This window comes from Oncorhynchus nerka, linkage group LG2 (assembly GCF_034236695.1).
Source record: "Oncorhynchus nerka isolate Pitt River linkage group LG2, Oner_Uvic_2.0, whole genome shotgun sequence".
NCBI lineage: Eukaryota > Metazoa > Chordata > Actinopteri > Salmoniformes > Salmonidae > Oncorhynchus > Oncorhynchus nerka.
This window is the reverse complement of record NC_088397.1, coordinates 49761314-49786958: the sequence shown is the minus strand read 5'-3', so window position 1 is coordinate 49786958 and position 25645 is coordinate 49761314. Positions and strand designations below refer to the sequence as shown.

General features: G+C 42.0%; 1 protein-coding gene across 8 annotated transcripts in view; it reads left to right on the top strand.

The window, feature by feature from the left end:
- LOC115136983 (neural cell adhesion molecule L1-like protein) overlaps window positions 1-23790 on the top strand; it is a 76814-nt gene extending 53024 nt beyond the window's left edge. For 2 of the 8 annotated variants that reach the window (XM_065027509.1, XM_029672955.2), the window contains exons 5-30: window positions 780-902; window positions 1053-1223; window positions 1540-1578; window positions 1766-1877; window positions 2024-2205; window positions 2562-2693; window positions 2787-2927; window positions 3942-4053; window positions 4477-4643; window positions 4894-5059; window positions 5176-5300; window positions 6011-6112; window positions 6427-6624; window positions 6800-6870; window positions 7657-7879; window positions 8664-8779; window positions 9038-9242; window positions 9391-9513; window positions 11408-11587; window positions 14295-14315; window positions 15427-15498; window positions 17630-17743; window positions 17979-18140; window positions 18583-18714; window positions 21933-22005; window positions 23068-23790. In XM_065027509.1, the coding sequence (XP_064883581.1) occupies window positions 780-902; window positions 1053-1223; window positions 1540-1578; window positions 1766-1877; window positions 2024-2205; window positions 2562-2693; window positions 2787-2927; window positions 3942-4053; window positions 4477-4643; window positions 4894-5059; window positions 5176-5300; window positions 6011-6112; window positions 6427-6624; window positions 6800-6870; window positions 7657-7879; window positions 8664-8779; window positions 9038-9242; window positions 9391-9513; window positions 11408-11587; window positions 14295-14315; window positions 15427-15498; window positions 17630-17743; window positions 17979-18140; window positions 18583-18714; window positions 21933-22005; window positions 23068-23275 (3470 nt within the window). In that variant the 3' untranslated portion in view covers window positions 23276-23790. Of the gene's footprint in view, window positions 1-779; window positions 903-1052; window positions 1224-1539; window positions 1579-1765; window positions 1878-2023; window positions 2206-2561; window positions 2694-2786; window positions 2928-3941; window positions 4054-4476; window positions 4644-4893; window positions 5060-5175; window positions 5301-6010; window positions 6113-6426; window positions 6625-6799; window positions 6871-7656; window positions 7880-8663; window positions 8780-9037; window positions 9243-9390; window positions 9514-11407; window positions 11588-14294; window positions 14390-15426; window positions 15499-17629; window positions 17744-17978; window positions 18141-18582; window positions 18715-21932; window positions 22006-22135; window positions 22213-23067 lie in introns of those variants that run through there. The other 6 variants (XM_065027536.1, XM_065027528.1, XM_065027545.1 and 3 more) reach the window with 6 other exon arrangements.
- Window positions 23791-25645: the final 1855 nt, after the last annotated feature.

The window sequence follows — 25645 nt, the reverse complement described above, 5'->3', positions numbered from 1 at the left end:
CTATACCCATATAGACTGTGTGGCAGAAGGGAGACTGATCTATCCTTCATCATTTCCCTTGATACATTTTTCATTTTGTTTCAAAGCATAGTACATAAATCTTCTAAGAAATCCAGACCGAGGGGAACTATGACAAAATTTGGCCGTTCTCCAACCATTCAGTGCGACTGAAACGCAGCACAACAGTACTAATGACGTGTATTTCTTCCCGCAAGTCAACATCTGAAGAATGTGCTGTAAAATCCAATTCACTGGAACACAAACACCTCCATACACAACCAGCACAAAACACTAGTATCATAGGACTGCCACCTGCTGGAGAGAAAGGCAACCCTTTTGCCCTCAGAACAGTCTCAATTCGTTGGGGCATAGACTTGATAAGGTGTCGAAAGTGTTCCACAGGGATGCTGGCCCATGTTGACTCCAATGCTTCCCACAGTGTCAAGTTGGCTGCATGTCATTTGGGCGGTGGACCATTGTTGATACACACAGGAAACGGTTGAGTGTGAAAACGCAAAAGCGTTGCCGTTTTTGACACAAGCCTGTGCACCTGGCACCTACACATACACAATCCATGTCTCAGTTGTCTCAAGGCTTCAAAATCCTTCTTTAACCTGTCTCCTCCCCTTCATCTACACTGATTGAAGTGAATTCAACAAGTGACGTCAATATGGGATCATAGCTTTCACCTGGATTCACCTGGTCAGCCTATGTCATGGAAAGAGCAAGTGTTCCTAATGTTTTGTACACTCAGTGTATATTATGTGTTGTTTTATCAGACGTTCCTAAGTTTCCCAAGGAGAAGATTGATCCCATCAAGGTGGAGGAGGGTCAGCCTGTCATTTTGGAGTGTAACCCTCCTAAAGGAATCCCTCCTTTACAGATCTACTGGATGACCATCGGTGAGTCACTAACGGCCTGCCAGACCTAACACAGTGTCTGAGTCATGTCCCATGCTTTGTGTTGACACCTGCCGTTTTATTGAAGCACGATAGATCAAACGAAAGCAACCAACATTTGTATGGAATATCCACCTCTTTTCCCCTTTTCAGACCTTCAGCACATAGAGCAGGATGAGAGGGTGTCCATGGGTCTGAACGGTGACCTGTTCTTCTCTAATGCTCTGGAGAAGGACAGCCGCAGAGACTACTGTTGCTTCGCTGCCTTCCCCAGGATACGCACCATCGTCCAGAAGAATGCCATGTCTGTCATAGTCAAGAGCAGTAGGTGTCAATCTAAGAAGGCATGTCTGTGATTTAGGTGTGTTTTATTATTACAGCATTAGAGCTTGACCAAATGGCTTTGATTTGATCACCATAATGACTTCAACCTCTGATCCAATGCATTCGTCGCTATGATCGTGTACGCGATCAAGAACATTCCCAATGTCCAACAGCATCTCCAAAAGTTGTATTTTTCCCTGCTCTTGATGGCACTGGTGTTTTCATGAATCTACCCCACCCCCATTGTCTGTCATGATTGTTTTAGTTTTTATGAATGCTTTGCACATTTTCATATGTTTACCCACCTTCATTTCAGAAAATTCAAACAGTGACTCAAGTAGCAGTCCTGGTCGTGGTAAGTTACATGCCGTACCATATCATTGTCTAGAACACACCATGTGCAATTTATTTTTTTCATATCAGAGTGTGATATGTGGATCCAAACATTGCATTGTAGGTTAGCAGTCCAAGAGTTAGACCCATGCATTGCCTTGTTTGAAAGACGAATCTTAAAAACAATGTTTCTACTCCATTCTCAAAAGCCAATTCAATCCTGGAGAGAAAACCAAGCCTTCTGATGCCCTCTGGTGTCAAGTCGGAGACACAGCTGGTGAAAGGTGACGAGCTACTACTGGAGTGCATTGCCGAGGGCTTGTAAGTAAACCGTCCTCTCTTCTTTTATTTTCTTTTTTTTAATCTTTTTTTTTTTTTTTACAAAGGACTGCATGATATCTTCTAGACACTTCATTCTATTTGAAGCAACTACATCAAAACGTCAGTCATTTTACTGCCCCTTTCAGTCCAACACCCAAGATTGAATGGGTAAGGATGGGCCACAGGCTGCCCGACAGAGCGACAATAGAGAACCATGGGAAACTCCTGAGCATTGACCGGGTCAATGAGGACGACAGTGGGAAATACATGTGTAAGGCTAAGAACATCCACGGAGAGGCCAACCACTCCTTTGATGTATCAGTGGAAGGTAAGTGAGAAAAATGTACAAAGGTTGAAATAATAGGTTCTTAGTTTGATTATGTGTGTCTGGGAAAACAGCTGTTTAGCTTAAACCACATTTACAGGTTCTACTGTAGGAAAACTCGATAAAGTCTGATATGACAAGTACTTCATAATAGTAACACATTTTCATGAGAAAGAGTGCCACCTACTGTACATTGAGTGAACTGCTGTCCAAGAGGGATTCAAAAAAGTCACCATTTGAGAATTGGCTGCAGGTTGATAGAAAACACAAACATCATTCTGGGAGAGAGTTGTAAACTGTGCTCTGGTTCGCTCACTGCTTCCTGATGTTATGTCTGTCTTTGATGTTGCACTTTCCAGAGCCTCCTAAGTGGGTATCTGAGCCTGAGAGCCAGCTTAGTACGATTGGCTCAGACGTGCATATCAAGTGCTCTGCCACTGGCACTCCTCAGCCCACCATCCAATGGAGGGTGAATGGAAAACCTCTTAAGGGTATGTTCTCAGTCTACCTCAACAAGGCATGAGTGTCCTATTTCTAGCACTGCAAATTGGTGTACAGCTAATGGATTTCATTGTTGATTGCAGAGGTCCCAGCATCTAACAGAAAAGTGTCGGACGACACCATTGTCTTGTACAACGCCAAATCGATTGACAGTGCCGTCTATCAATGTGAGGCTTCCAACAGACATGGAACCCTACTGGCCAATGCCAATATCATGATCATGAGTAAGTTTATGGTGCTTCGTTGGCTTTACTCTCTACCTCTGAAAATAGCCTCTACTTTCCTCTGAGGCTTGAAGTCCTAATGGTCACAAATAAATAGTTCCTACACCTCAGCCTTCATCATTGTTTTTACCGGTCGTGCTCATCCATTCTGTTACCCACTAAGTATGGAATTGTATGATGATGAAAGGGCACTAAAGAATCCCAACCAGTTGCTTGACATTGTCATGAGGCAGTGGAAGACTGTCTGTGAGTGGTGGTGTTTCTGGTCTGAAATCCGGCTCTGGCGCCAGAGCCCCTCGGGCCATGGTGAAGGAAGGGTTGTCTGAGCGCCACAGTCCTCCAGCCAGACTACCCACCCACATCCCCTGTCCCTGTTGATCAGCCCGCATGCTCCCAGGCATTTATTTCTATGCTAGCACGTTTCTCTACTCCATTCAGAATGCAATGCCACAACACTAAAATGTGCTCCTTTTATAAGAGCAGATTAAAAATAAGTGCTCTCTTTGGCTTCTCAGAAATGTCTGGAGTTTGTCGCTGGTGACAAACTAGGAAGTTTATTAAGCGGACTGTTTCTGGATTCAAAGTCACAGCTTTTTATTTTGGTTAACAATGGAATGAGACAGACAGGATGTTTTGGTTAGAAATGATAAGACCCATTTATTTTAAATGTGGCACTCATTGTTCCACTTGTTTTCATTTTTTGTTCTTTTTTTAAATTTTATTTTCAAATTGTATGACAATCATCGTGACAGTCCAGCCTTTCTTTCAAAAGAAATGGAAGACAGTGACATTTTCACATCACTTGGTCTGCTTGATCAGTCTCCTTTAGTTTGAATCTTAGCTATACATTTTAATGGACCTTCTTAGTGTATCTTTGTAACCAAATACTGCAGTACAGTCGGAGGGCCATTCCTCAATCCCTCCATATCTGTATGGAAGTTCGAAAATAAATCTATATCTCTCTCGTTCATGTCCCAAACCCTTATTCATTAACTGGGATGTCTCTCCCCACAGATCTGCCTCCTATGGTCCTGACAGAGGAAGGTCTGGAGTATTCAACTGTGGAGGGAAAGAGTGTAGTCATGCACTGCAAGGTGTTCAGCTCTCCACCCTCTATTGTAACCTGGTGAGTAGGCTCTCCCTAACCATAACCTGGTCCCAGACCAGAATGTGTTTCAGCCAACTCATCCTACTCTTCTTGTCATGTCATCAATCATTGGCTCAAGCCCATACAAATGCTGGACTAGGATTCTCCAGCTCAAACCAGTCCTCTCAGAGGCCAGTAGAGAGCAGTAGATATCAATGTGTCATTACTAGATAACAATGTGTCAAAGTGTCATTAGGTAGTTATAAAAATAGATCCGTTTCTCTGTTGGTGCACCACTGTTTGCTGTGGAAATGTGCAGAAAGAAAAAACATCTTACACCTACTGCAATAATGCCCCTTAAAGTATTTGTGTATCTTCTTTAGTGCTCAGCAAGGTTCCTCTGTAATTGAATTAAATTGCAGTAAGTGGAGACTTTAATTGATTGCTTTACATGTTTTACAGGAACAAGGATGACTCAACAGGGTCTGTGGAGGGACCAAGGTTTACAGTTCACCAGAATGGATCTTTGGAGATCCATAATGTGGAGAAAGAGGACATGGGCCAATACACATGTTACACCAAGAATACTGAAGGGAAGTCTGCTATAACTACCTTACTGGATGTTAAAGGTATGAAGTCGCTCTGGATAAGAGCGTCTGCTAAATGACTTAAATGTAAATGATGTTAAACGAAATACAAGACTGCATGTGTTTAACACAACTAGGGCCATGTGTTTTTCTAAATACAGTATGTGACCTGACGAGGAGCAACTGCCTCATATAGTGTTACCTGCTAAAGTCACATGGTTAGAAAAAAGAGGGGTCCTAAACACAACTCTTCACATGTAACTTATACAGTTGTGTGTTTCATCTATCCAAGATCCCACAAAGATATTCCAGGCCCCAGAGGACTTGCAGGTCCTAATAGGAACCACAGCCCAGCTCTCCTGCCTGGCGGTGTACGACAACTCCTTCAGTGGCGACTTTGAGATCGTGTGGGAGAAAGACGATATGGAGATAGCACTAAACCACACTGAGAATTCTGGGTAAGACGACACCTTTCTTACGGTGTCACAGATCCAAGCCTAGCCCAGGAAAGTTCACTTGTTTTTTTTAGATTGCACAGATCAATAGGTTGTCTCTCTCTTTTTTCTGCCGATAGATATTTCTTAGAGGATGGCATACTGCAGATCGTCAACGTCAGCCACAGAGACCATGGCATGTACAAGTGTGTGGCCAGAACTCCAGTGGACCAGGACACTGCCTCTGCACTACTCATAGTGCTGGGTGAGAAAATATGTCAAAAACTGTACATCAAAACCTGGTCTGACCCCAACGGGTCAATGACCCCCAGCACAACAGAAGTGCATAGTATGTCACAATATGGATCCATATGCCGAAGCCAAGCATTCCATGGCGTGGTACACAGAGCAGAACATGATTACACCGTGTGTCTTCAGACCTCGGCTCTGCATTTACAGAACAACGCCTTTACATTTAGCTTTCTTTCCCATTGGTCAGTCTCTGACTGTTTCATGGTGCTTTTCCAGAGGATAAATCAAATCGTATTGTATTGGTCACATACACATGGTTAGCTGATGTTATTGCGAGTGTAGCCAAATGCTTGTGCTTCTTGTTCTGACACTGCAGCAATATCTAACAAGTAATCTAACAATTCCACAACAACTACCCAATACACTCAAATCTAAGTAAAGGGATGGAATAAGAATATGTACATATAAATATATGGATGAGCAATGGCCGAGCGGCATAGGCAAGATGCAATAGGTGGTATAACAGTATATACATATGGGATGAGTAAATGCAAGATATGTAAATGTCATTATTAAAGTGGCATTGATAAAGTGACTAGTGATCCATTTGTTAGTGTCCAATGATTTCAAGTCTGTGTTAGTGATGGCTGTTTAACAGTCTGATGGATACAATGTCTTTGTGTGTTATCAAAGTAATGTCGTTGTGGTGGTGGTGTTTTACAGATGTCCCCGATGCACCTGAGAACTTGGTGCTGTCTGAACACAAGGGCAGAAGTGTGAAGCTCAAATGGATCCCTGGGGATGACCACAACAGCTCAACCACTGGTAATAGTCTGGCTCTGCAAACAAAGTTCAGCTGCTTTGCGTGATTTAGGGAACAGCATGCCTGTAGTATATACAATGATAATAACATGGCACATATTTACTAAGAAAATGGAATTAGTACTTTATTATTGTGTAAGTCTCCTGTCAACATTCCAACACAAATGTGTCGTATTTGTTTGGGGGGGGGGACAAGTTTCCTGCTTAGTGCAGGGTCTGAAGAGTTTTCTACACAGGTGGCTGTTAGATAAGCAGCCCCTTTGGCAAAGGGCTTGGGCAGATTGGGGTCTGGTCTGTGTGTCTCGCCCTGTGAACAGACTTCATTATTGAGTATGAGGAGAGCCAGTGGGAGCCAGGGAACTGGAACGAGCTTCAGAGAGTTCCAGGAAATCACGGTTCGGCAGTCCTCAAACTTTATGGACACGTTGACTATCGCTTTCGAGTGTCTGGAGTCAACGCGGTGGGTAGGGGGCGTCCCAGTGAGCCCACAGAAAGATACAAGACCCCTCCTGCAGGTAGGAAGTCCAGTTATGTTTTATCCTCTGACCGGCCTCTACCGCCCGTTGAACTTTGAAACACTCTGAGATAATTGATTTCACTCTTAGGTCTCTCATGTGCACATTTCACAGGAGGTTTATTTAACTAACAATTTCAATTTTGGCGAAATCCATATTTCTTCTCTGCCACCAGCCCCTGACAAGAACCCTGAAAATATTAAAATCGAAGGTCATTTGGCACATGAAATGGATATCAACTGGGAGGTAAGAAACAGAATGGGGCTCCTTTAATGTTCCTTCCCTGCGTACGTACGCACCCCTCCGAGTATTGACTATTTCACAGCACTTACATTTTGGGGAAATCAAAGAATCTCTCTTTATTCATAGAGAAAATAAGCTTTAGTGTTATCCCTCAGAAATAAATCAAATATCCCTGCTTTTGATGTGTCGTATTGTGATGTATAACTTTAGAAAACCTATTTTTGATGGGTCATAGTGAATGGGATAACTATCAAAGCAGTACATTGTGAACCTTTTATTAGAAAGTGAAAAGGAATGGAGGAGTACAGTAATACAGTAATAAATTCTGCTTTATTGTAAAAAGATTAATCTCACCCCCACAAATGATCTTCCTGTCCTAGCAGAGTAATGCAACCTGAACTTCTGAATGTATGAGCTCCCTCATTGTTAATGATTTGCTTTTGTGGATAATAGTGTCTTATTCTATTTCCCATCATGGTCAGGCCATTGTGAGGGAAGCGCTAGATCGCTCTATAATCTCTACAGTCTGTGAAGTCCTAGACTGCTCCTTATATCAGAGGGGTGCCTCGCAGCTCCCTGGAGCCAGCACCCAGCCAATTGTCTTATTGTTTTTCTGATTTTATATGATCAAATATTAGGATCCATGTGTATGGGCTTGGCCATGATAACCTCAAAATAGCCAGGGATGTAGAAGGAAATATAAAGAGCTCCCTGCTCGATTGTTCAAGTTCCTATTAAATTGTAATAATCTGTGTGTTACTGCTATTCTTACATTCCTCGCCCTTGCAGCCATTGTCCCCCATTGAACACAATGGGCCAGGCCTTGAATATAAGGTGAGCTATAAACGGCAGGATGTGGAGGAGGACTGGCACGAGCATGTGGTGAAAAGACACTCGTTTGTGGTGAAGGGCACTCCCACGTTTGTGCCATATGAGGTCAGGATCCAGGCGAGGAACTACCAGGGATGGGGACCTGAACCCAAAGTGATGACTGGCTACTCTGGAGAGGACTGTGAGTGACTACTGTTGTTTTTAAATTAAAAAATCTTACAGCCTAGTAAATACAAAGAATGTATGTGAATTTCACAATAATAATACAATTCAGATGTATAAGGCCAGTACCGTATGTACCATTCAGCTTTGTGTGTGGTTGGCTCCAGTCCTTAAAATCTGGACTCTTTCTTCTTTAAAAGTGCTATAGATTTGTGAGCAGAATCCTAACCCACCAGCCAGAGTAGTTGATGAAATCCAATGTTTGCTTTGTGATATAGGCGCGTAGCTTGGTTGAGCGTCACTTTTATAGGGCCTATGTACAATTTCACTCATGCCAAAGTGAAAACTCTCTTTTAGAACCATTTCATTCCATGCACTTTCTTATTTCTATCTTTATCTTTTATAGCGCTCTTTTGGATTTGCCCTCAGGATGTAACCTCAGGTCACATGTACCATCTCAACCTTGTTAACAACATGTTTTCCTCCTTTAGAAGCTTTGTACTCCTTTGTTGTCATACTGCCTGGTAGCATCGCTTAGGAAATAGCAGTGAGCCCAACACTAGTTCCCCCCCTTGGTATATCACGTTATTTAGATTGCAGTCACTGATCTATAGATTATTATTTGATAGAGGTAAAGCTTTGAAGCACCTAAATACTCAACCCTGCCAATACTACACACATGATCTGGTGGATCATACACTGTAAAGCTGAGCTCATCCTTCACATGTTGGGCTGATCTTTACAGTACTCAGTGTGACATACGGGCTGAATGGACTGTGACGTGAGTGTGTTTGGCCCTGCAGTCCCCTCCGCGGCCCCTGATGATGTGGCGGTGGAGGTGATGAACAACTCGCTGGTCAAGGTCAACTGGACGCGCGTTCACAAGGAAAAGCTGCATGGACATCTGGGAGGCTACAGGGTAATTCCTCAAAACAGCCCTGTAGCTTTAAAGACACTGTTTAAAAGGAGAGACCCTGACCTCGCTGGGTCTTCTGGCCCCCTCACCCAACTCTGTCTCCCTACTGCTGGCAGCCTCACTGTTCCCTTACACTCGCGGGAAAAAACACTATAACCAAGACCGCAGCATTTTTCTATGTATGAGCTGTCGTCTTTTTCTCACGTAATTATGATATGTTAGACCTATAACACTGTCTCCCCTCTGTCATGGCGGTGTCAGATAAACTGGTGGCGGCTGCGTAGTCTGCTGGACTCAAAGAAGACTCACGGGAACAAACACACGCTGACATTCCCGGGGGACAGGAACCATGCCATGGTACCAGGGCTCGCGCCCTTCTCTGAGTACAGCCTCATCGTCATGACCTTCAACGGGCGAGGCAACGGGCCAGGCAGCCACGCCGTCAACTTCAAAACTCCCGAGGGAGGTAAGACATGAGGGGAGAGGTCTGGGGTGCCGTGGAACATATTGATTCAGTACTGTCCAATGGATGAAGAAAATAACTATCTAGAGACACGATTATTGTGCTACACTGTCAAACTGCTTTACTACCCGTATATTCTTTTGTTTCCCAGTTCCAGAGGAAAACCCTGTTTTCAGGGTCACAGATGTTCAGAAGCACACCGTCGCTCTCACCTGGGCACCTCCTCTGGTTGCCAATGGAGTCGTCACAGGATACCGGCTAGAGTATCAGCTAAGTGTGTACAACTCTTTCCTCTTCCCCGTTGAACTGCAGTCTCTTACATGCACCAGCCTACCTTCATTCAAAGTGACTAGCGATTACTTGATCTTACCACTAGGAGATAATGTTGTGCTTTTGAATGGTGCTACAGCTCATTGCTGAGCGCGTTGTTAATGAGGTTTTAGAGTTTAGCTCCTACAGCTGGTGTTCAACTTTAGCCCTATTATAGAAATGTGAGAAAATGCATGCAGAGCTGTGATCCACAGGTTTAAGTCTCACAGTGGTTGCATGAGTATATGATCCAATGTGGGGAAACTCAGATTAAAGGAATGAGGCTTGAATACAACTAAATGTTAAATGTATTTTATTGGATGGCATCAGAAAGCATGGAAGTGGATATCCAGTATGATTTATTGATAGTATAACCCGGGATTGACCCCCTTTGGTGGAAAGAGGGGTCAGTGTCGGGTTGGGGTGTGACACACTGGCCTTGTGTGGTGTGTCATGGTCCGGCCCCAGCAGCGCTGACCAAGGCCAGCGTGTCACAGCCTTTTAAGGTCTTTGTTAGTGACCCGATACCATCCACTGGGGCCTTCACCACAACCAACGACCCGGATTAATCCCAAAGGAAACAGTCACTGGACATGACGTGCGTGTGTATGTGCCCCACTCTTCAGCCCCTGGCCTGAAACAATAATGACGATGAGGCTAATTACAACGTTTTAAAGACAGCATTGCACAGCAACTCTCACTAAAGGTTTGGGATTTTGCCGCTGCACGAGAGGGCCAAACGTGTCATGCTGTATTTCAGAGGAAGGGACGTTTACATTGTGCAAGTGTGATGAAGCTGATGGACTCTTTTGAAGTGAGGGGTCTTTGAAGTCCCCGTGAAGGAACTCATGTGTGAAATGTTGAGGATAATGCACACAGCTGTCAGCATGGCACCGGGAGGAAGCACCAGAGGAATTTAAAGGCTGCTGCACAGCTGTTCCAGGGCTGAGCCCAGCTTCTTAGAGGGCCTTGCTAACTACATTTTTCACAGGTTTCACAGAAACCTACACTGTTACACTGAGGGCCAGTTCCACCGCTAGGGAGGGCTGAACCAACTCACAATGCAGATCACATCATGTACATTCTTACATCAAATCAAATGTATTTATATAGCCCTTCGTACATCAGCTGATATCTCAAAGTGCTGTACAGAAACCCAGCCTAAAACCCCAAACAGCAAGCAATGCAGGTGTAGAAGCACGGTGGTTAGGAAAAACTCCCTAGAAAGGCCAAAACCTAGGAAGAAACCTAGAGAGGAACCAGGCTATGTGGGGTGGCCAGTCCTCTTCTGGCTGTGGCCGGGTGGAGATTATAACAGAACATGGCCAAGATGTTCAAATGTTCATAAATGACCAGCATGGTCCAATAATAATAAGGCAGAACAGTTGAAACTGGAGCAGCAGCACGGCCAGGTGGACTGGGGACAGCAAGGAGTCATCATGTCAGGTAGTCCTGAGGCATGGTCCTAGGGCTCAGGTCCTCCGAGAGAGAGAGAAAGAGTGAATTAGAGAGAGCACACTTACATTCACACAGGACACCGAATAGGACAGGAGAAGTACTCCAGATATAACAAACTGACCCTAGCCCCCCGACACATAAACTACTGCAGCATAAATACTGGAGGCTGAGACGGGAGGGGTCAGGAGACACTGTGGCCCCATCTGAGGACACCCCCGGACAGGGCCAAACAGGAAGGATATACATAGCGTGGTCATGTTTTCATCAAACCCCCAAGATATCATGTGTCCTTTTCAAATGATCTATTATGGGTTTCTTTTCTCCTTGGTGTTTCAGAGAGACACCTCTGTGTCCATTTATATAGCAACACAATGTTTAATCCAGTCTATGTGTGTGTTTAGTCAACGACACAGAGGAGGTGGGTGTCCTGCAGTCGATGGACATCAGCAGCCCGGACACCACCTCGTGTGTCCTGCGGAACCTCGAGGCCGTCAGCAGGTACAAGTTCTACCTGCGCTCCTGCACCAGGGTGGGCTGTGGGCCCCAGGTCAGCGAGGAGAGCACCACCACACCTGTAGCGCGTAAGTCACAAAGGCCAGGGTGTTGCCTGTGCAGATGGGGGATGCTGGAGGAAGTTTTATAGGGAGAGAAAGGGGGCATGGATTTAGGGTTGGGGGTAATGGCGAGATGTGATAGCCAGACTTTGGGATGAGGTACTCTGTAGATGTCCAAGCCGTTTCAGTAATGTATTAGCTCGGGGAATATGATATTGGCTCCATCTGCCAGGCTTTTCATATCTCTATCTAAGTAATTTTTGTGGTTAAACAATATCATAAGGGTGTGAGAAGGGGTTTCATTCATCATTGTCATAAAAGAGCAAGTGTTTATTGATTTAAAGGGGAAAGCAAGCTATGAAACAACCAGCTGGAGAAGAGATTTGCCTTCAGCAAGTGAAACTGTATATTTTCTATATAATATTGTATTATTATATAGGAATTGGTAAGGTAAGTCAATTGCCCGCCATTGCAGTATGTTTGGTTCATGCACATGATACATCATTTTCATTTTTTAAAACGCAGTATATGTCATTTCTACTTCACACAAGTAATATGTACCCTTCTGAGTCTGTGGGAGTGTAGATAAGGGGGTGGCACCAGTCAAATATAATTAGAATCTAATGAAAATAAGCAAGTGCACTTGAATTTGTAATGGAGAGTCTGTACTGTACTCTGAGGTGCCACAACACACACAGCCTCTGTCCAACAATAGTAATAATTCATTTGGGTCCTCTCTAATAGCACATTTTAGTAATTTAGCAGACGCTCTTATCCAGAGCATCTTACAGGAGCAATTAGGGTTAAGTGCCTTTCTCAAGGTTACATCGACAGATTTTTCAGCAAGTCCGCTCAGGGATGCGAACCAGCGACCTTTGTGTTACTGGCCCAACGCTCATAACTGATAGGCCACCTGCAAGTAAGGGCTTTCACATTGAAATAAATGTACAGTATAACAAAACATGGCATCCTATTCAATCTCAGTAAGCAGGTTTCTGGGATGAGTTAAAAACATCAAATTTGGTGTGCTGCGAGAATGCATGTTTAGATTTGGTTACTTATTTTTTATTGAACCTTTATTTAACCTTTATTTAACCTTTATTTAACTAGGCAAGGCAGTTAAGAACAAATTATTATTTACAATGACGGCCTACCCCGGCCAAACCCGGGCCAATTGTACACCGCCCTATGGGACTCCCAATCACGGGCCGGTTGTGATACAGCCTGAAATCAAACCAGGGTCTGTAGTGACACCTCTAGCACTGAGATGCAGTGCTTTACACCGTTACACCAATCAGGAGCCCAAACAAAACTTAACAAAATGTTGTTATGGTGTGAAAACAAAATAAACATACTTTTGTGTGGGAGTAATGTTATATTGCTTTGGATGTATATCCTGTAAAAGTTTCTTCGTCTGTCCCCATAAGAGAACCCTACTTCATTTACACACATTTATGTAGGGTAACATTTAGCATCTTTTTCATGCTTATGTTGCGGTTGGTGTCTGCGTATGCTTTCCCTATGCCATGCAAATGTACACTGAACAAAAATATAAACGCAAAGTGTTGATCCCATGTTTCATGAGCTGAAATAAAAGATTGCAAAAATGTTCCATAATCACAAAAAGCTTATTTCGCTCAAATTTTCGGGAACAAATTTGCTTACATCCCTGTTAGTATTTGTCATTTGCCAAGATAAACCATCCACCTGACAGGTGTGGAATATCAATAAGCTGATTAAACAGCATGACCATTACACAGGTGCACCTTGTGCTGGTGACAATAAAAGACCACTCTAAAATGTGCAGTTTTGTCACAAAACACAATGCCACAGATGTCTCCAGTTTTGAGGGAGCATGCAATTGGCATGCTGACTGCAGGAATGTCCACCAGAGCTATTGCCAGATAATTGAATCTTAATTTCTCTACCATAAGACTCCACGTCCAACTGGCCTCACAACCGCAGACCAAGTGTATGCCGTCGTGTGGGCAAGCGGTTTGCTAATGTCAACGTTGTGAACAAAGTGAAACAAATGCATTTTATTGATGGCAATTTGAATGCACAGAGATACAGAGATCCTGAGGCCCATTGTTGTGCCATTCATCCGCCGCCATCACCTCATGTTTCAGCATGATAATGCACGGCCCCATGTTGCAAGGATCTGTACACAATTCCTGGAAGATGAATATGTCCCAGTTCTTCCATGGCCTGCATACTCACCAGGCATGTCACACATTGAGCATGTTTGTGATGCTCTGGATCGATGTGTGCGACAGTGTGTTCCATTTCCCGCCAATATCCAGCAACTTCGCACAGCCATTGAAGAGGAGTGGGACAACATTCCACAGGCCACAGTCAACAGCCTGATCAACTCTGCGATGGAGATGTGTCGCGCTGCATGAGACAAATGGTAGTCACACAAGCTACTGACTGGTTTTCTGATCCACGCACCAACCTTTTTTTTTAAAAGGTATCTGTGACCAACAGATGCATATCTGTATTCCCAATCATGTGAAAACCATAGATTAGGGCCTAATGAATTTATTTCAATTGACTGATTTCTTTATTTGAACTGTTACTCAGAAAGATCTTAGAAATTGTTGCATGTTACAGTTGTGTTTTTGTTCAGTATATTTAAGGCGTTTAACTTATGCTATTGAAAATGTCAACAACTTTCAATACATGTTCCTGCTTGGCAATGCTTTCCTTTTTTTCTTTTTCCTCTCTTCAACAGCGGTATCCACTGTCAACTTCAGTATGTAGATTTCTGTTCATGTGCAGTAAAAAACAACCACTGTAGTCTAACGCTGTCGCAAGTCACGCCCTCGGGTATATTAACTATGTTGACGTATTACTGTATGAGTCGGCAGTGCATTAGTTGTATCACATCCTTGGTGGATAGTTGAGTAGAACTGTAGCTCTCTCTCTCTCTTTCCATTTCTGAGAAAGACTTGTGCTATTCTTTTCATATAGCTGTTAGCATGATTTCTGTCAGCTATAGTTTCTTTAACATAGACTAGCTGTGAGAGCATGAATATGGATAAAGGGCTGATAAACGGGTGGGAGGTGACAGCTCCTGGCCCTGCCTGGCTCCATGGTTGAATGGGTCAAGCAGGCATTTAGCAAAAGTTACTGAATCTGATGTCGGCAACAATTAAGACCTTTTTAATATTTCACACAAATACGAAACTAAAATGATGCAGATACTCCTCTCATCTGTGAATAATTGCCCTTGTCTGTTGCGTGCCCTTGCCATCAGCGCTGAGCACTCTGATGCCTCCTTTCATTAGTAGACCAATACAGACTCCCCTGTTTTCAGACAAAGTTTGTGGTTTTCTCTGCAATAACAAATGGTAATGAGTATCCTGATTATAAATTCATATGAATCCGATCTCATTAGTGAATCTCTAAATGAATATTGACTTGTATTCTAACAACGGCAGGATCAATGCCACCTGTATTACAAAAGCAACGGGATCAAATTAAGCGTTAAGTGCAACATACAGGAAGGATATCAGACGGGCATCTCTATTGTAGTGTCATTCAGCGTTCAAATGATGGCGTCTTTGCCTCAAACTGAACAGTGGAATAGTCACTTCCTGTAGTACAAATTATTACCAATGATCATATCTAGCCAGAAATGACACCTTGTTTCCTAGTTCTTTGATGGTATGCATTGCTCTGTAGTAGTAACCACCCTGACTAGTCATTATAGTAGACATATCTGTAGACTAGAAACTAATGTCAGTTCACTTTACCCATAGTTGTAGTGTACTAAAAAGTCTACTAGTAGTCAGTAGACAGTAGCTCCCCATCCTTCACTCCAAAAAATAGCCAATAATCTCAAGATCTGTCTTTCTTTTCAGGCCAGTCTGCCTCCCCCTCACCTCCAAGCACTGCAGTCTCCCACGTGTCCAATGCCACCCATTCCAACATAGGTATTCATGTCACCAATTGTGCTCCGTATGGTCATGATAGTCATAGGTGGAAAAACTGTCAACTCTAGTGATCGCTATGACACAAATCCTCTATTTTGAGCTTAACTTCAATCAATGAAAAACTAGCCTCAGCATCGATGTTGAGTTAAAGTCCAGCAAACGGCTCAACAAGCTCATCAACAGACAGTCACGTTATTGAATCTATTCCATACCCGGAGGTGTGAGTGTAGTGTGTTGTAGTTCAAACAGGGCAAATATGTCTAATTGTCAAGGATTGATTTTTTTTGGGGGGGGGGGGGGGGCAGTCCTCTTACACGGCAGAATATTGACCAAACAGTCACCTGAACATTTCCATGTAACCTTCAACTGGGTAACCAACAATAGTGCTGTGGGGCAAGCAAATGTCCGTAGCACCATTTGAGCTGAGGAAAGTGTCGGCTTAGCCAGGCAGAGTGAGGAGGAGGTGTGAGCTCTTAAAGAGACGGTAATATTTAGGGGACTGAGATAAGTGGATCAATTGAAAGCTGTTGAAAGCTGTAGATCAGAATATTTCTGTGTACTGGGGCACTCCTTTTATAGAACTCCCTGACTTTGAAGAGCCATCTTTCAGGCATTGTGGCAGGGGCCAGGGCTGCGCTCCCTGCTGTGACAGCAGATGCTTTCTGCAGCCTTTAATACCAGGCTGAGCAGCGCGGTGACAAACACGCCAAGCCCTGGGATATTTTTAGTCAGGCCCCGTGTCACTTAGTCATCATACTAAGCGAATGATGGGAATTACCATAGTTACGAAGTCATACATCAGCATTACCCACGGTGTGTCATTTGTGCTCACAGGGATGGGCAGCACAGACACAGGTGTCCTTGTGTACTGAATTATCACCTGAGAAAATAATGACACCTGAGCAGGAGACAGTCACAGATTTGCATGTATGCCTGAGGGAAATGAAGGGGATTGGTTGCTGTTGACCGGGTCAAACCGTAGCTTTCTTTTACCAACTTTAGCAATATGGAGTGATGCATGATTCTCACCATCACTCCAGGTGCAGTGGTTCTTTGATTTATTCTTGGAGTATCGGAGTCTTCAGAGTCTTTATTAGTCTGTTGTTGTCTAATGTATTCACCACAGTGTACCTGAGTACAGTGTACCTGCAGTGAGGCAAAGGGACTTACTAACCTCTGCTATTTAACATTCCCATTGAAGTGTTTACTGTTGTAGAAGAAAAGCTCAATTTTGTGCTTGGACCCTTCTACATGAACCCCTCCACATCTTAAGCATGTTTTCTATAGGGGTCTGTAGACTGATTGTACAAGACATTATAATATTGTGTATTTTTTGCCCTGAGAACAGCCTCAATTTGTCCTTTGGGGGGTGGACCATTCTTGACACACACGGGAAACCCCACAGCATTGCAGTTCTTGACACACTCAAACCTACTACCATACCCGTTCAAAGGCACTTCAATCATTATATTGCTCTGAATGGCACACACACACAACCCATGTCTCAATTGTCTCGAGGCTTAAACATGCTTCTTTAACCTGTCTCCTCCCCTTCACCTACACTGCTTGAAGTGGATTTAACAAGTGACATCAATAAGGGATCATATCTTTCACCTGGATGCACCTGGTCCGTCTGTCATGGAAGGAGCAGGTGTTCTTAATGTTTAGTACACTCAGTGTACAGTAGCTGTATTGCAGCAGGGTAAATCTATCTGATTTGAAAAGGGAGAGCAGTCAGTGGTATTGCTTAAGAAAATGAACACGCGGAGTCAATAAGCAGGGTTTTGCTTTGTTCTTTCGTCTGCAGGTTTCAGTGGATGCGTGCTATCTATAGATTTCCATTCAGCTCTGCGGACTTTCCTTGTCAAAACATTTCCATATCATTGTAGTTTTCCTTTGGCAATTCCATTACAATTGATTCATGAAATGCTGTTGATAAGCCTTCACTCTGTGTCCTACAGTAATATTAGGAATGAAACACATAAGCAAATGGATTGACTTAATCAACAACTCTCTGGCCAGCTTCCGATCCAATGTTGTTGTTTTTTTGGTGTGGATGTAAACTGTCTTCTCGTTACTATCCTTTACTAACCCTGTTCTGCTGTTTCTCCCCCCCTCATCTGTCTGTCAGTCCCAGCCCTGTTGAATATTAGTTCCTCAGTTAGTGACAACTTTGCAAATATCAGCTGGATTCCGGGAAGCGAACAAACCGATTCAGAGTTTTATGTTGCATATGTGAACAACCGTAAGCACATATTACTTCTCTGTCCAGTTGTAGTCTATTTTATAGTGATACATGTTTAAGGTGATTTTGAATGTATTGGTAACATCTGAGAAATCTGTATTCCATAATACCGTTTAACGTTACATGCTAGAAATGTTGTTCTGTGTTATTTCATCGAACTCTCTGTAAGTAACCTTTAACCCTTGAACCTTCGCCCCTCATGAGTACTAACCCTCCCTGATTGTGCACCTTATAGGTAAAGGTAACTGGAAGATCTCTGAGGCAGTAAACACCTCTAAGACTTTCCACATCATTGAGGGGCTGGAGCCTGGGACTGCGTACACTGTGCGCCTTATGACTAACAACTGGGTTGATAATTCTAGTATTTTTGAAGATGTAATCAGGACCAGGGATAAAGGTGAGCAGGGATGCCACAGGAAAAGAAGCAACCCCACCCCCCCTCCCCTGATCCAACCCCCCACCTACATCAGCACCACAGCCAATTGATGTCTTATTGAGTACTAGGTCTATGCAGGTGCACCATTGTCCTTGAACGTGTCTCAAGGTGTCATGCATGGTTTTCTCAGTGTCAATAGGATCCCCCCCCCCCCCCCAAAAAAAAATAATATTCTGTGTGACTTGGTGAATGAATTTCTGTTTGAACAGCCTCTTCAGTTGATTAATTAGACAAGGGGATTAGCTGTTTAATATTAATACGGGTACATTTCCATTTCAGCGTAACCTGCTGCCTCTCTGCCTCTGCATCAGATAGACTTTGTCGATGTAAACATTCAATTAAGTGTCCTCGGGAAAGGCAGGGTCAAGTCAATGTCAAAGAGGCGTGTTGTTGTTCTCCTCAGGTCTGGCAAGCATCCATGGAGGAATCTCCACCCAGGGCTGGTTCATCGGGCTGATGTGTGCCGTGGCTGTCCTCACACTCATTGTGTTAATCGCCTGCTTTGTCAACAGAAATAAAGGAGGGAAATATGCTGGTAGGTGCTCACTCTCACACACACACACACACACACACACACTGCACCTTATGAATGTTAACTAATCATTACACAAGGCATCATTATATTTCCATTTAGAGTCCTCGTTACAAGAGAAATGATACATCACTCTGGACACCGTTATAGATATACTTAAGCTGATGTGTTATTATTTGTAGAAATATACATCACACCACTGCTCAAAATGTCAACGCTGATATATTTAGAGTATAATGGGAACTTGAATTAATGGGAGCATATGCATTTGTATTCATAACATTTAAATACAGCATATCATATTTGGAATATGCCGAATTTGAATAACAAAGCATACAATGCACAAAATACACAGAAGATATGCAAATGTTATGGTCACATGCCAGTGGTGGGGTGATGCCATAAGGACCAGCCAGGGTATCTTAATGCCAGTCCTGTCTGTGGGGGATGGGGGGGATTTTACAGTACCTTTCATCTTTATACACTTATTGGTCTCAGCTAATCGCCTATCATGTCAGAAAGACAGTCTAAATCACAGGGCTTTGTTCTGTGATGCATTTATTAAGCACTACCTCCTGCACTTTCACTGATAGTAAGCTTCCCACTTTGAAATGAGGATTTAGTTGTTACTCATATTGTAAATGTTACTGACATCAAGCACTGAGTATGTTATTACTTCAGAATGTGAGAGAACTAGTAAGGCGTTTTAACAGAACATTATTGTGTCTTCATCAAGCATTACAATCAAAAATCAAATAAACACTTGTGCGAAAAAAACAAATTACAGCAATTTTTTTTACCACATGAGTCAGACACGTGGTTTTCGGACACTGCATGGATTTTTGACGTTTATTTTTCATGTGACACGTTTCATTAGAACCCGTGTCTCCAACAGGAGAAGCCAACGTCATGACCATTAAACCAAGCGAGTCGACACTTTTTCTCTTCCAATGTATATTTATTATACATTTCTCACAAGCTCTGAATATTGACTGTTCAATTCAGAATAGGGCAGTCAAAAATGTAACATTTTTGTCAAGTTGCTGTAATTTAAGATGTTTTCATAAAAAGCATTGACGTCTTGATTTTGTCCAAAGTAACAGTTAGCAAAATCAGCTAAATTGATAAAGCACACTTTCTTTAACCTCAATTTCAACTTGTTTTGACTTAGCATGGTTGTTTTTAGCTGTATCGAGGATGTATTTTGGATGATTCAGTGTATTTTGATTAATGCAATTAATCACGATTTTAACTTCGAGATAACTGATTAACTCTGACAGCCCTAATTCTAAATCAAAAGTATCCGTTTACATTCATTCCAAAAGCAAACAAACACACACTTTCAAATACATTAAAATCCCCTTTAGGCCTGTTTATTAAATGTAACAAAAACCAATGGACAGTTAACAATAACAGAAGCGAAAAATAGCTAAATAGGACAACATCGAAGGCTAGCTATCACCTATCACTAAGCTAGCTAGCGTTTTTTTAGTTAGCATACAACCATTGGATACAAATTTCATAAAACCTTCTAAAATACAAATCATTAGAGTGATTAATATGTAGACATGTAAATACTCTCAATATGAGCCCTTGTTTATAAAGATAACAACAATATCCTCTGAAATGCCATGTTGTTCTCGTTGACTTGCACACAAAAGTGAACTAGCTAGCTAGTTACTTAGCTTGGCTACACTCATGTGAATGGGAAAATCTTACTCGTTTAAACAAGGGCTCATATTGAGTGTATTTACATGTGTACATATTAATCACGCTAATGATTTGTATTTTAGGTTACGATTTATTCAATTTGAATCCATTGATCACATGCTAACTACACAAGTGTGGTGGCAGGTAGCCTAGTGGTGAGTGCGTTGGGCCAGTACCCGAAAGGTTGCTAGATCGAATCCCTGAGCTGACAAGGTAAAAATCTGTTTTTCTGCCCCTGAACAAGGCAGTTATCCCACTGTTCCTAGGATGTAATTGCAAATAAGAATTTGTTCTTAACTGACTTGCCAAGTTAAATAAAGGTTAAAACAATATATATAACCAGGATAAATAATTATGAGACACAGAGAGTGGTCTTCTCTGTTCTTGTTTTCACTGGGCTTCTTCCAATGGTCATGGACCAACACTCTTGCGGCAGTAACACTCTGAATGCCTCTCCCTAGTGGTAGCGCTAAGTATACATGTATATCAATGCAACACAATGGAGGACTAATAATGGAGTGGATGGCTCAGAAAACAGAAATAATTGTTTTTAACTGGAATTATTATACTCAGATAGGCATGTGGAGTTTTCTTAGATGTGAAATTGCAAATGCGATTTTCATGGGATTGTTTTTAACATGTGAACTTGCAATTCCACATGTGAAGGTGAGATTTACACATGGAGTTTTCTTACATGTAAAACTGCAAATGTGTATTTCACACGTTAAAGGTCCAATGCAGCCGTTTTTATCTCAATAGCAATAATTTATGGTTAACAATTAAATACTTTACTGTGATTGTTTTCAATACAAATAGGCAAAAAGAAAAATGAGCAAAGAGCAAAGAGCAATTTCTCAAGCAAGAATTTTGCTAGGACTGTCTGGAAGTGGTCTGAGTGGAAAGGGGAAAACTGGAAACTAGCAGTTATTGGCAGAGAGGTTTGGAAATCTCTTTCTCATTGGTCTAATAACTAATTTACCACCTGGTGATGTCACCCGGCAGGCCAAAAAATCCATCCCACCATAACAGACTGATATTTCAGGCTGTCTTTTCAAACAGCTCTTACATTAAAATGGCATCGTTACCATTTTCACAATTTCAAAGTAGCATTCCAACCTGTGTACAAAACATTATGACCAGGCCTTTTCTATGGCATAGACTGGTGAAAGCTATGATCCCTTATTGATGTCACTTGTTAAATCCCCTTCAATCACTGTAGATGAAGGGGAGGAGACAGGTTAAAGAAGGATTTTTAAGCCTTGAGGCAATTAAGACATGGTGTGTGTGTGTGTGCGTGTGCGTGCGCGTGTGCGTGCGTGTGTGTGTGTGTGTGCGTGTGTGTGCCATTCAGAGGGTAAATGGGCAAGACAAAATATATTGTGAAATTTAAACTCAACATGTGAAAGCAGCCATTTCACCTGTTTTTTTTTTTGTTGTAAGGGAATGTAAAAAAAAACTGTTATAGAATGTTATACATGGTACCCTAAATAATGATCTTTCTCTCTGAGCAGTAAAGGAGAAAGAGGACCTCCACCCAGACCTTGAATCCCAGGGTATGCATGATGACACCTTCTGTGAATACAGGTAAATCACACCTCCAACCACCATTGCATCGAGAATTCATTGTACCCAATGTTTTGAATTGTATCACATCACATAATTAATCATCATATAATCATATAATTCTATCTGTGCATTTCTCCTGATTTAAAAGAAAACCCCACATGCATGAGCTATACACGGACCCTCACAGACATCCCTGTTCGAGACATGCGATGGGCTGAGTAGCATGTATGCTTTAACATTTATGTGGTAAACAGCAACTGTTGTTGTTGACGAATTTGTGATGTCGATGTGGTATCACCCTATATGGTGCATTGTGATTAGGTAGACGTGTGGTGGTAGAGCTCAGCTCATTAGCAGTAACAGCCTCATTGTTCAGATGTTACTAATTGTTTCTGAATGGAGCTCAATGAAGGATGGCTGCCTGGCCGCAACACAACCTAGCAGGAGGCTAAAAACCAATCTGTGTAATTGAATGCAGCTCATCTCCGGGGCAATAATATCTGTGCTCAATTCATTAATCCTCCACTGGTCCGATTCAGAACACACTCAAAGAATGCAACTCAGAGACCCGCACACCACTCCAATCAGTAGTCTCACACTCAGAACCTAAATTGAATCAGAAGTAGCCTAGACATCTTTCGCCATATGGTCACAGTAAAGTTGAGAACTAGAGTGGTGTGTGTGGTCCTTAAAATATGTGGCCCCCAACGTCAGACCAGGGGAAAGCACATTTATTGTATGTTTGCTCCAAAATCTGAAGCACACTATAATTGTACACTACAACAGCCCGACATCCACATCAATACCCTGTCTTCTTTAAATCATCCCATTCATTGTCACTTACAGTACATGGATATACTGTACATGTAGAGTTGAAGTACTCTTGACATATTTGATCATTTTTCCTCTGTCCATCAGTCAGAGGTAGACATTGCTGCCAGAATCACCGAAGCTCTTCATTGAAGCTTTATGGGTTCAAACCTGCCTGTGTCTCTGTCCTCACCAGTAAAGCCTATTGAGTTAAGCCATGAGTGAAATTAGGTGGATTTTAAATCCCCTGTTTTTGTGCCATCGACACAGTGACAACGATGAGAAGCCACTGAAGGGCAGCCAGCACTCTCTGAGCGGACAGATCAAAGCAGAGGACAGTGGGGACAGCCTGGTGGACTATGGGGATGAGGACGCCCAGTTCAACGAGGATGGCTCCTTTATCGGCGAGTACGCTGGACGCAAGGAAAAAAGGGTGTCCATGGAAGTCAAAGGAACCACCAATCAGAGCAAAGCGTAAGAGAAAGGAAAAGGGGCCATCATCCATCCTTAGGACAACACTTTCATCAGACTGGTCGAGGGGTGGGGGGTGGGGGGACTTAATAAAGGAAGTACATGACATCCATACCAAGCAGAATCTCATGTGAAATGTAATTTGTCATTGTCAGCTACACTGCCATCTTCATTTTATAAAGCTTGTCCTTTTATCAAACTGTAACAGAATGCATCATTTCGAAATGTATATATTATTGTATGTGTGGAGGTGTTTTATATTACCGCAAATCAGTGAAAACCTTTTGAGGCTTTTGCATTTTTTTGTCAAATGCAACAACTGTTTGTAATCCACTCAAATATAAAAGGAAGAAAATAAGAAGTCCAGTCCACATTGCTCCTTGTGTTATACTGCCAGGTCTTTTAGCAAACAACACGTGTATGTGAGCATATGGTGTCTGTCTTGTTCAGTTGAAGCAAATATTATTGACATTTTATATTTGAAATGCATTCATTAAATATGATTTTAATATGTGTACAAAAGCTGTTTATTAACTTATTTCCTGGTTTTATACATGACAAAATAATACAAAATGGATGCCTCAGTTTTATCACATGATGAAATACACAGAAGACCCAAGGCAGGTGGGTCGTTCCACTTATTAGGTGCCTTTTGAGTAGTGTAATTTGGTAAACATATATTTTTTTTACCTCATTTTAATATTCTGTCATAAAGACCAAATGTTCAACTTAATAAAAAAACAATTTTCCTTTCTCAATGTTAAAAAAAAAAAAAACTATAGTAAGTGCCTATTAAATGCAAAATAAAGTAACAGGGTTGACCGTAACAGGGTTAATCTTAAAACGTCATCTTAAATCAGTCATGAATCCCCTTGTGACTGGGGGGAAATAAGCTTGTTGTGTGCAACAGGGAGCGGCAATTGAATGCAAGCTTCACAAAGAAAATGTAATTATAAAAAAATGGCTCGCCTGTTGATCTATGTGCTACAGGGTTAATGTGTTATGCTCGACTCGCTCAGTTTCCTCCACAAAAGACCAGAAAATGGCCAAAAAGAGTAGAAACGGCTCACCTGCATTTACACTGTAATTTGACTATTAGATGTTCACTGTTTCTTTTGAAAAACATATTTGAAAAGGAATAGTTTCACTATATTTAAACAAAGAGTTCAGTTCACATAACAGGGTTGACATTAAAATGACCGTTTTTTTTTTTGTTAAGTGATGAATTACTAATCATATGAAATAAATAATCATCATCAGAAATGAGTGTCAAAGCAACAAAATAACTAGGGCTTTACAATGATGGTGAAAACTTGGAGAATGTTGGGGTTAAGTGGATTAAAGTCACAGAGGATGCACAGAGCGACATGAATTTTATGTCTATTCATATAAAAAAATCTGATTTATTGAATTTCCCTTGTGGTCTATATTGAAGGCTACTTCATTTACTATAACAGGCAATTCAATATTTGTGCATAATTTCTACTTAATATATCAAAGGGACACAAAAGGCACTCATTTCATGGAACGACCCAGGTGCTCTGAGAACTCCTCTCCGTTGATAACAGGAAAGTACTTATACTGTTGTTGTGGACATTTCTGATACAATTTCCACTGCGAGGCTGTGATTCAGTGGTTTTATGCGACAGCTTGTTACAACATGCAGACAATTATCAACCGTGTTACCGCTTGATCTATTCTAGTTCATCAAAATACCAATTAAAGCATGGCTTAATGTTGTCCCAATGTCCATAGAACAACCTTGCTCATTACAACTTGCATGCCATTTTAGACAATGCCATTCAACTCCAAAAAACCAATCACAGTCGTAAGCCTGTTTTTAAAGCCAACCTAAACGTTAACACGACAATCTCCTTCTATTGCATCTTTGTACAAAAAAAAAAACATGTACAGCTATTGCAAGTGTTTCAGAACGTTTGTGGATGTTTTTGATGTTATTAAATTGTTTCACTTTTCATAACCGTTGGCCATGGACTGACTGTCCGTCTTTAAACTGTACACGTAAAGAACACTTCCACTTTAATATAAACTATTTGTGCTTTGGGGTTTGTGATACACTGAACCACCTGCAGAAAGCTTTGCAATGCCGTTATAACATCTACTGGTAGGGATGCAGTGCATGACTATGTTACAACTGTGGTAAGTGTTCTGTCTGTTGTAAATAAGGCATAACACTATTGGGACATGAATGTGTATACTTTGTGTGGGGTTAGTTCTGTTACTGAAATTTACTGCATATCTACAGTGATCACTCAATTACATGTTTACCTCAAATTGTGCCAAATTGTCTCGGAGCGTCTCTAATTCATAGATTCTGGAATGCATATGTTTCTTCAGCTTTGAGTTTAGAACATGT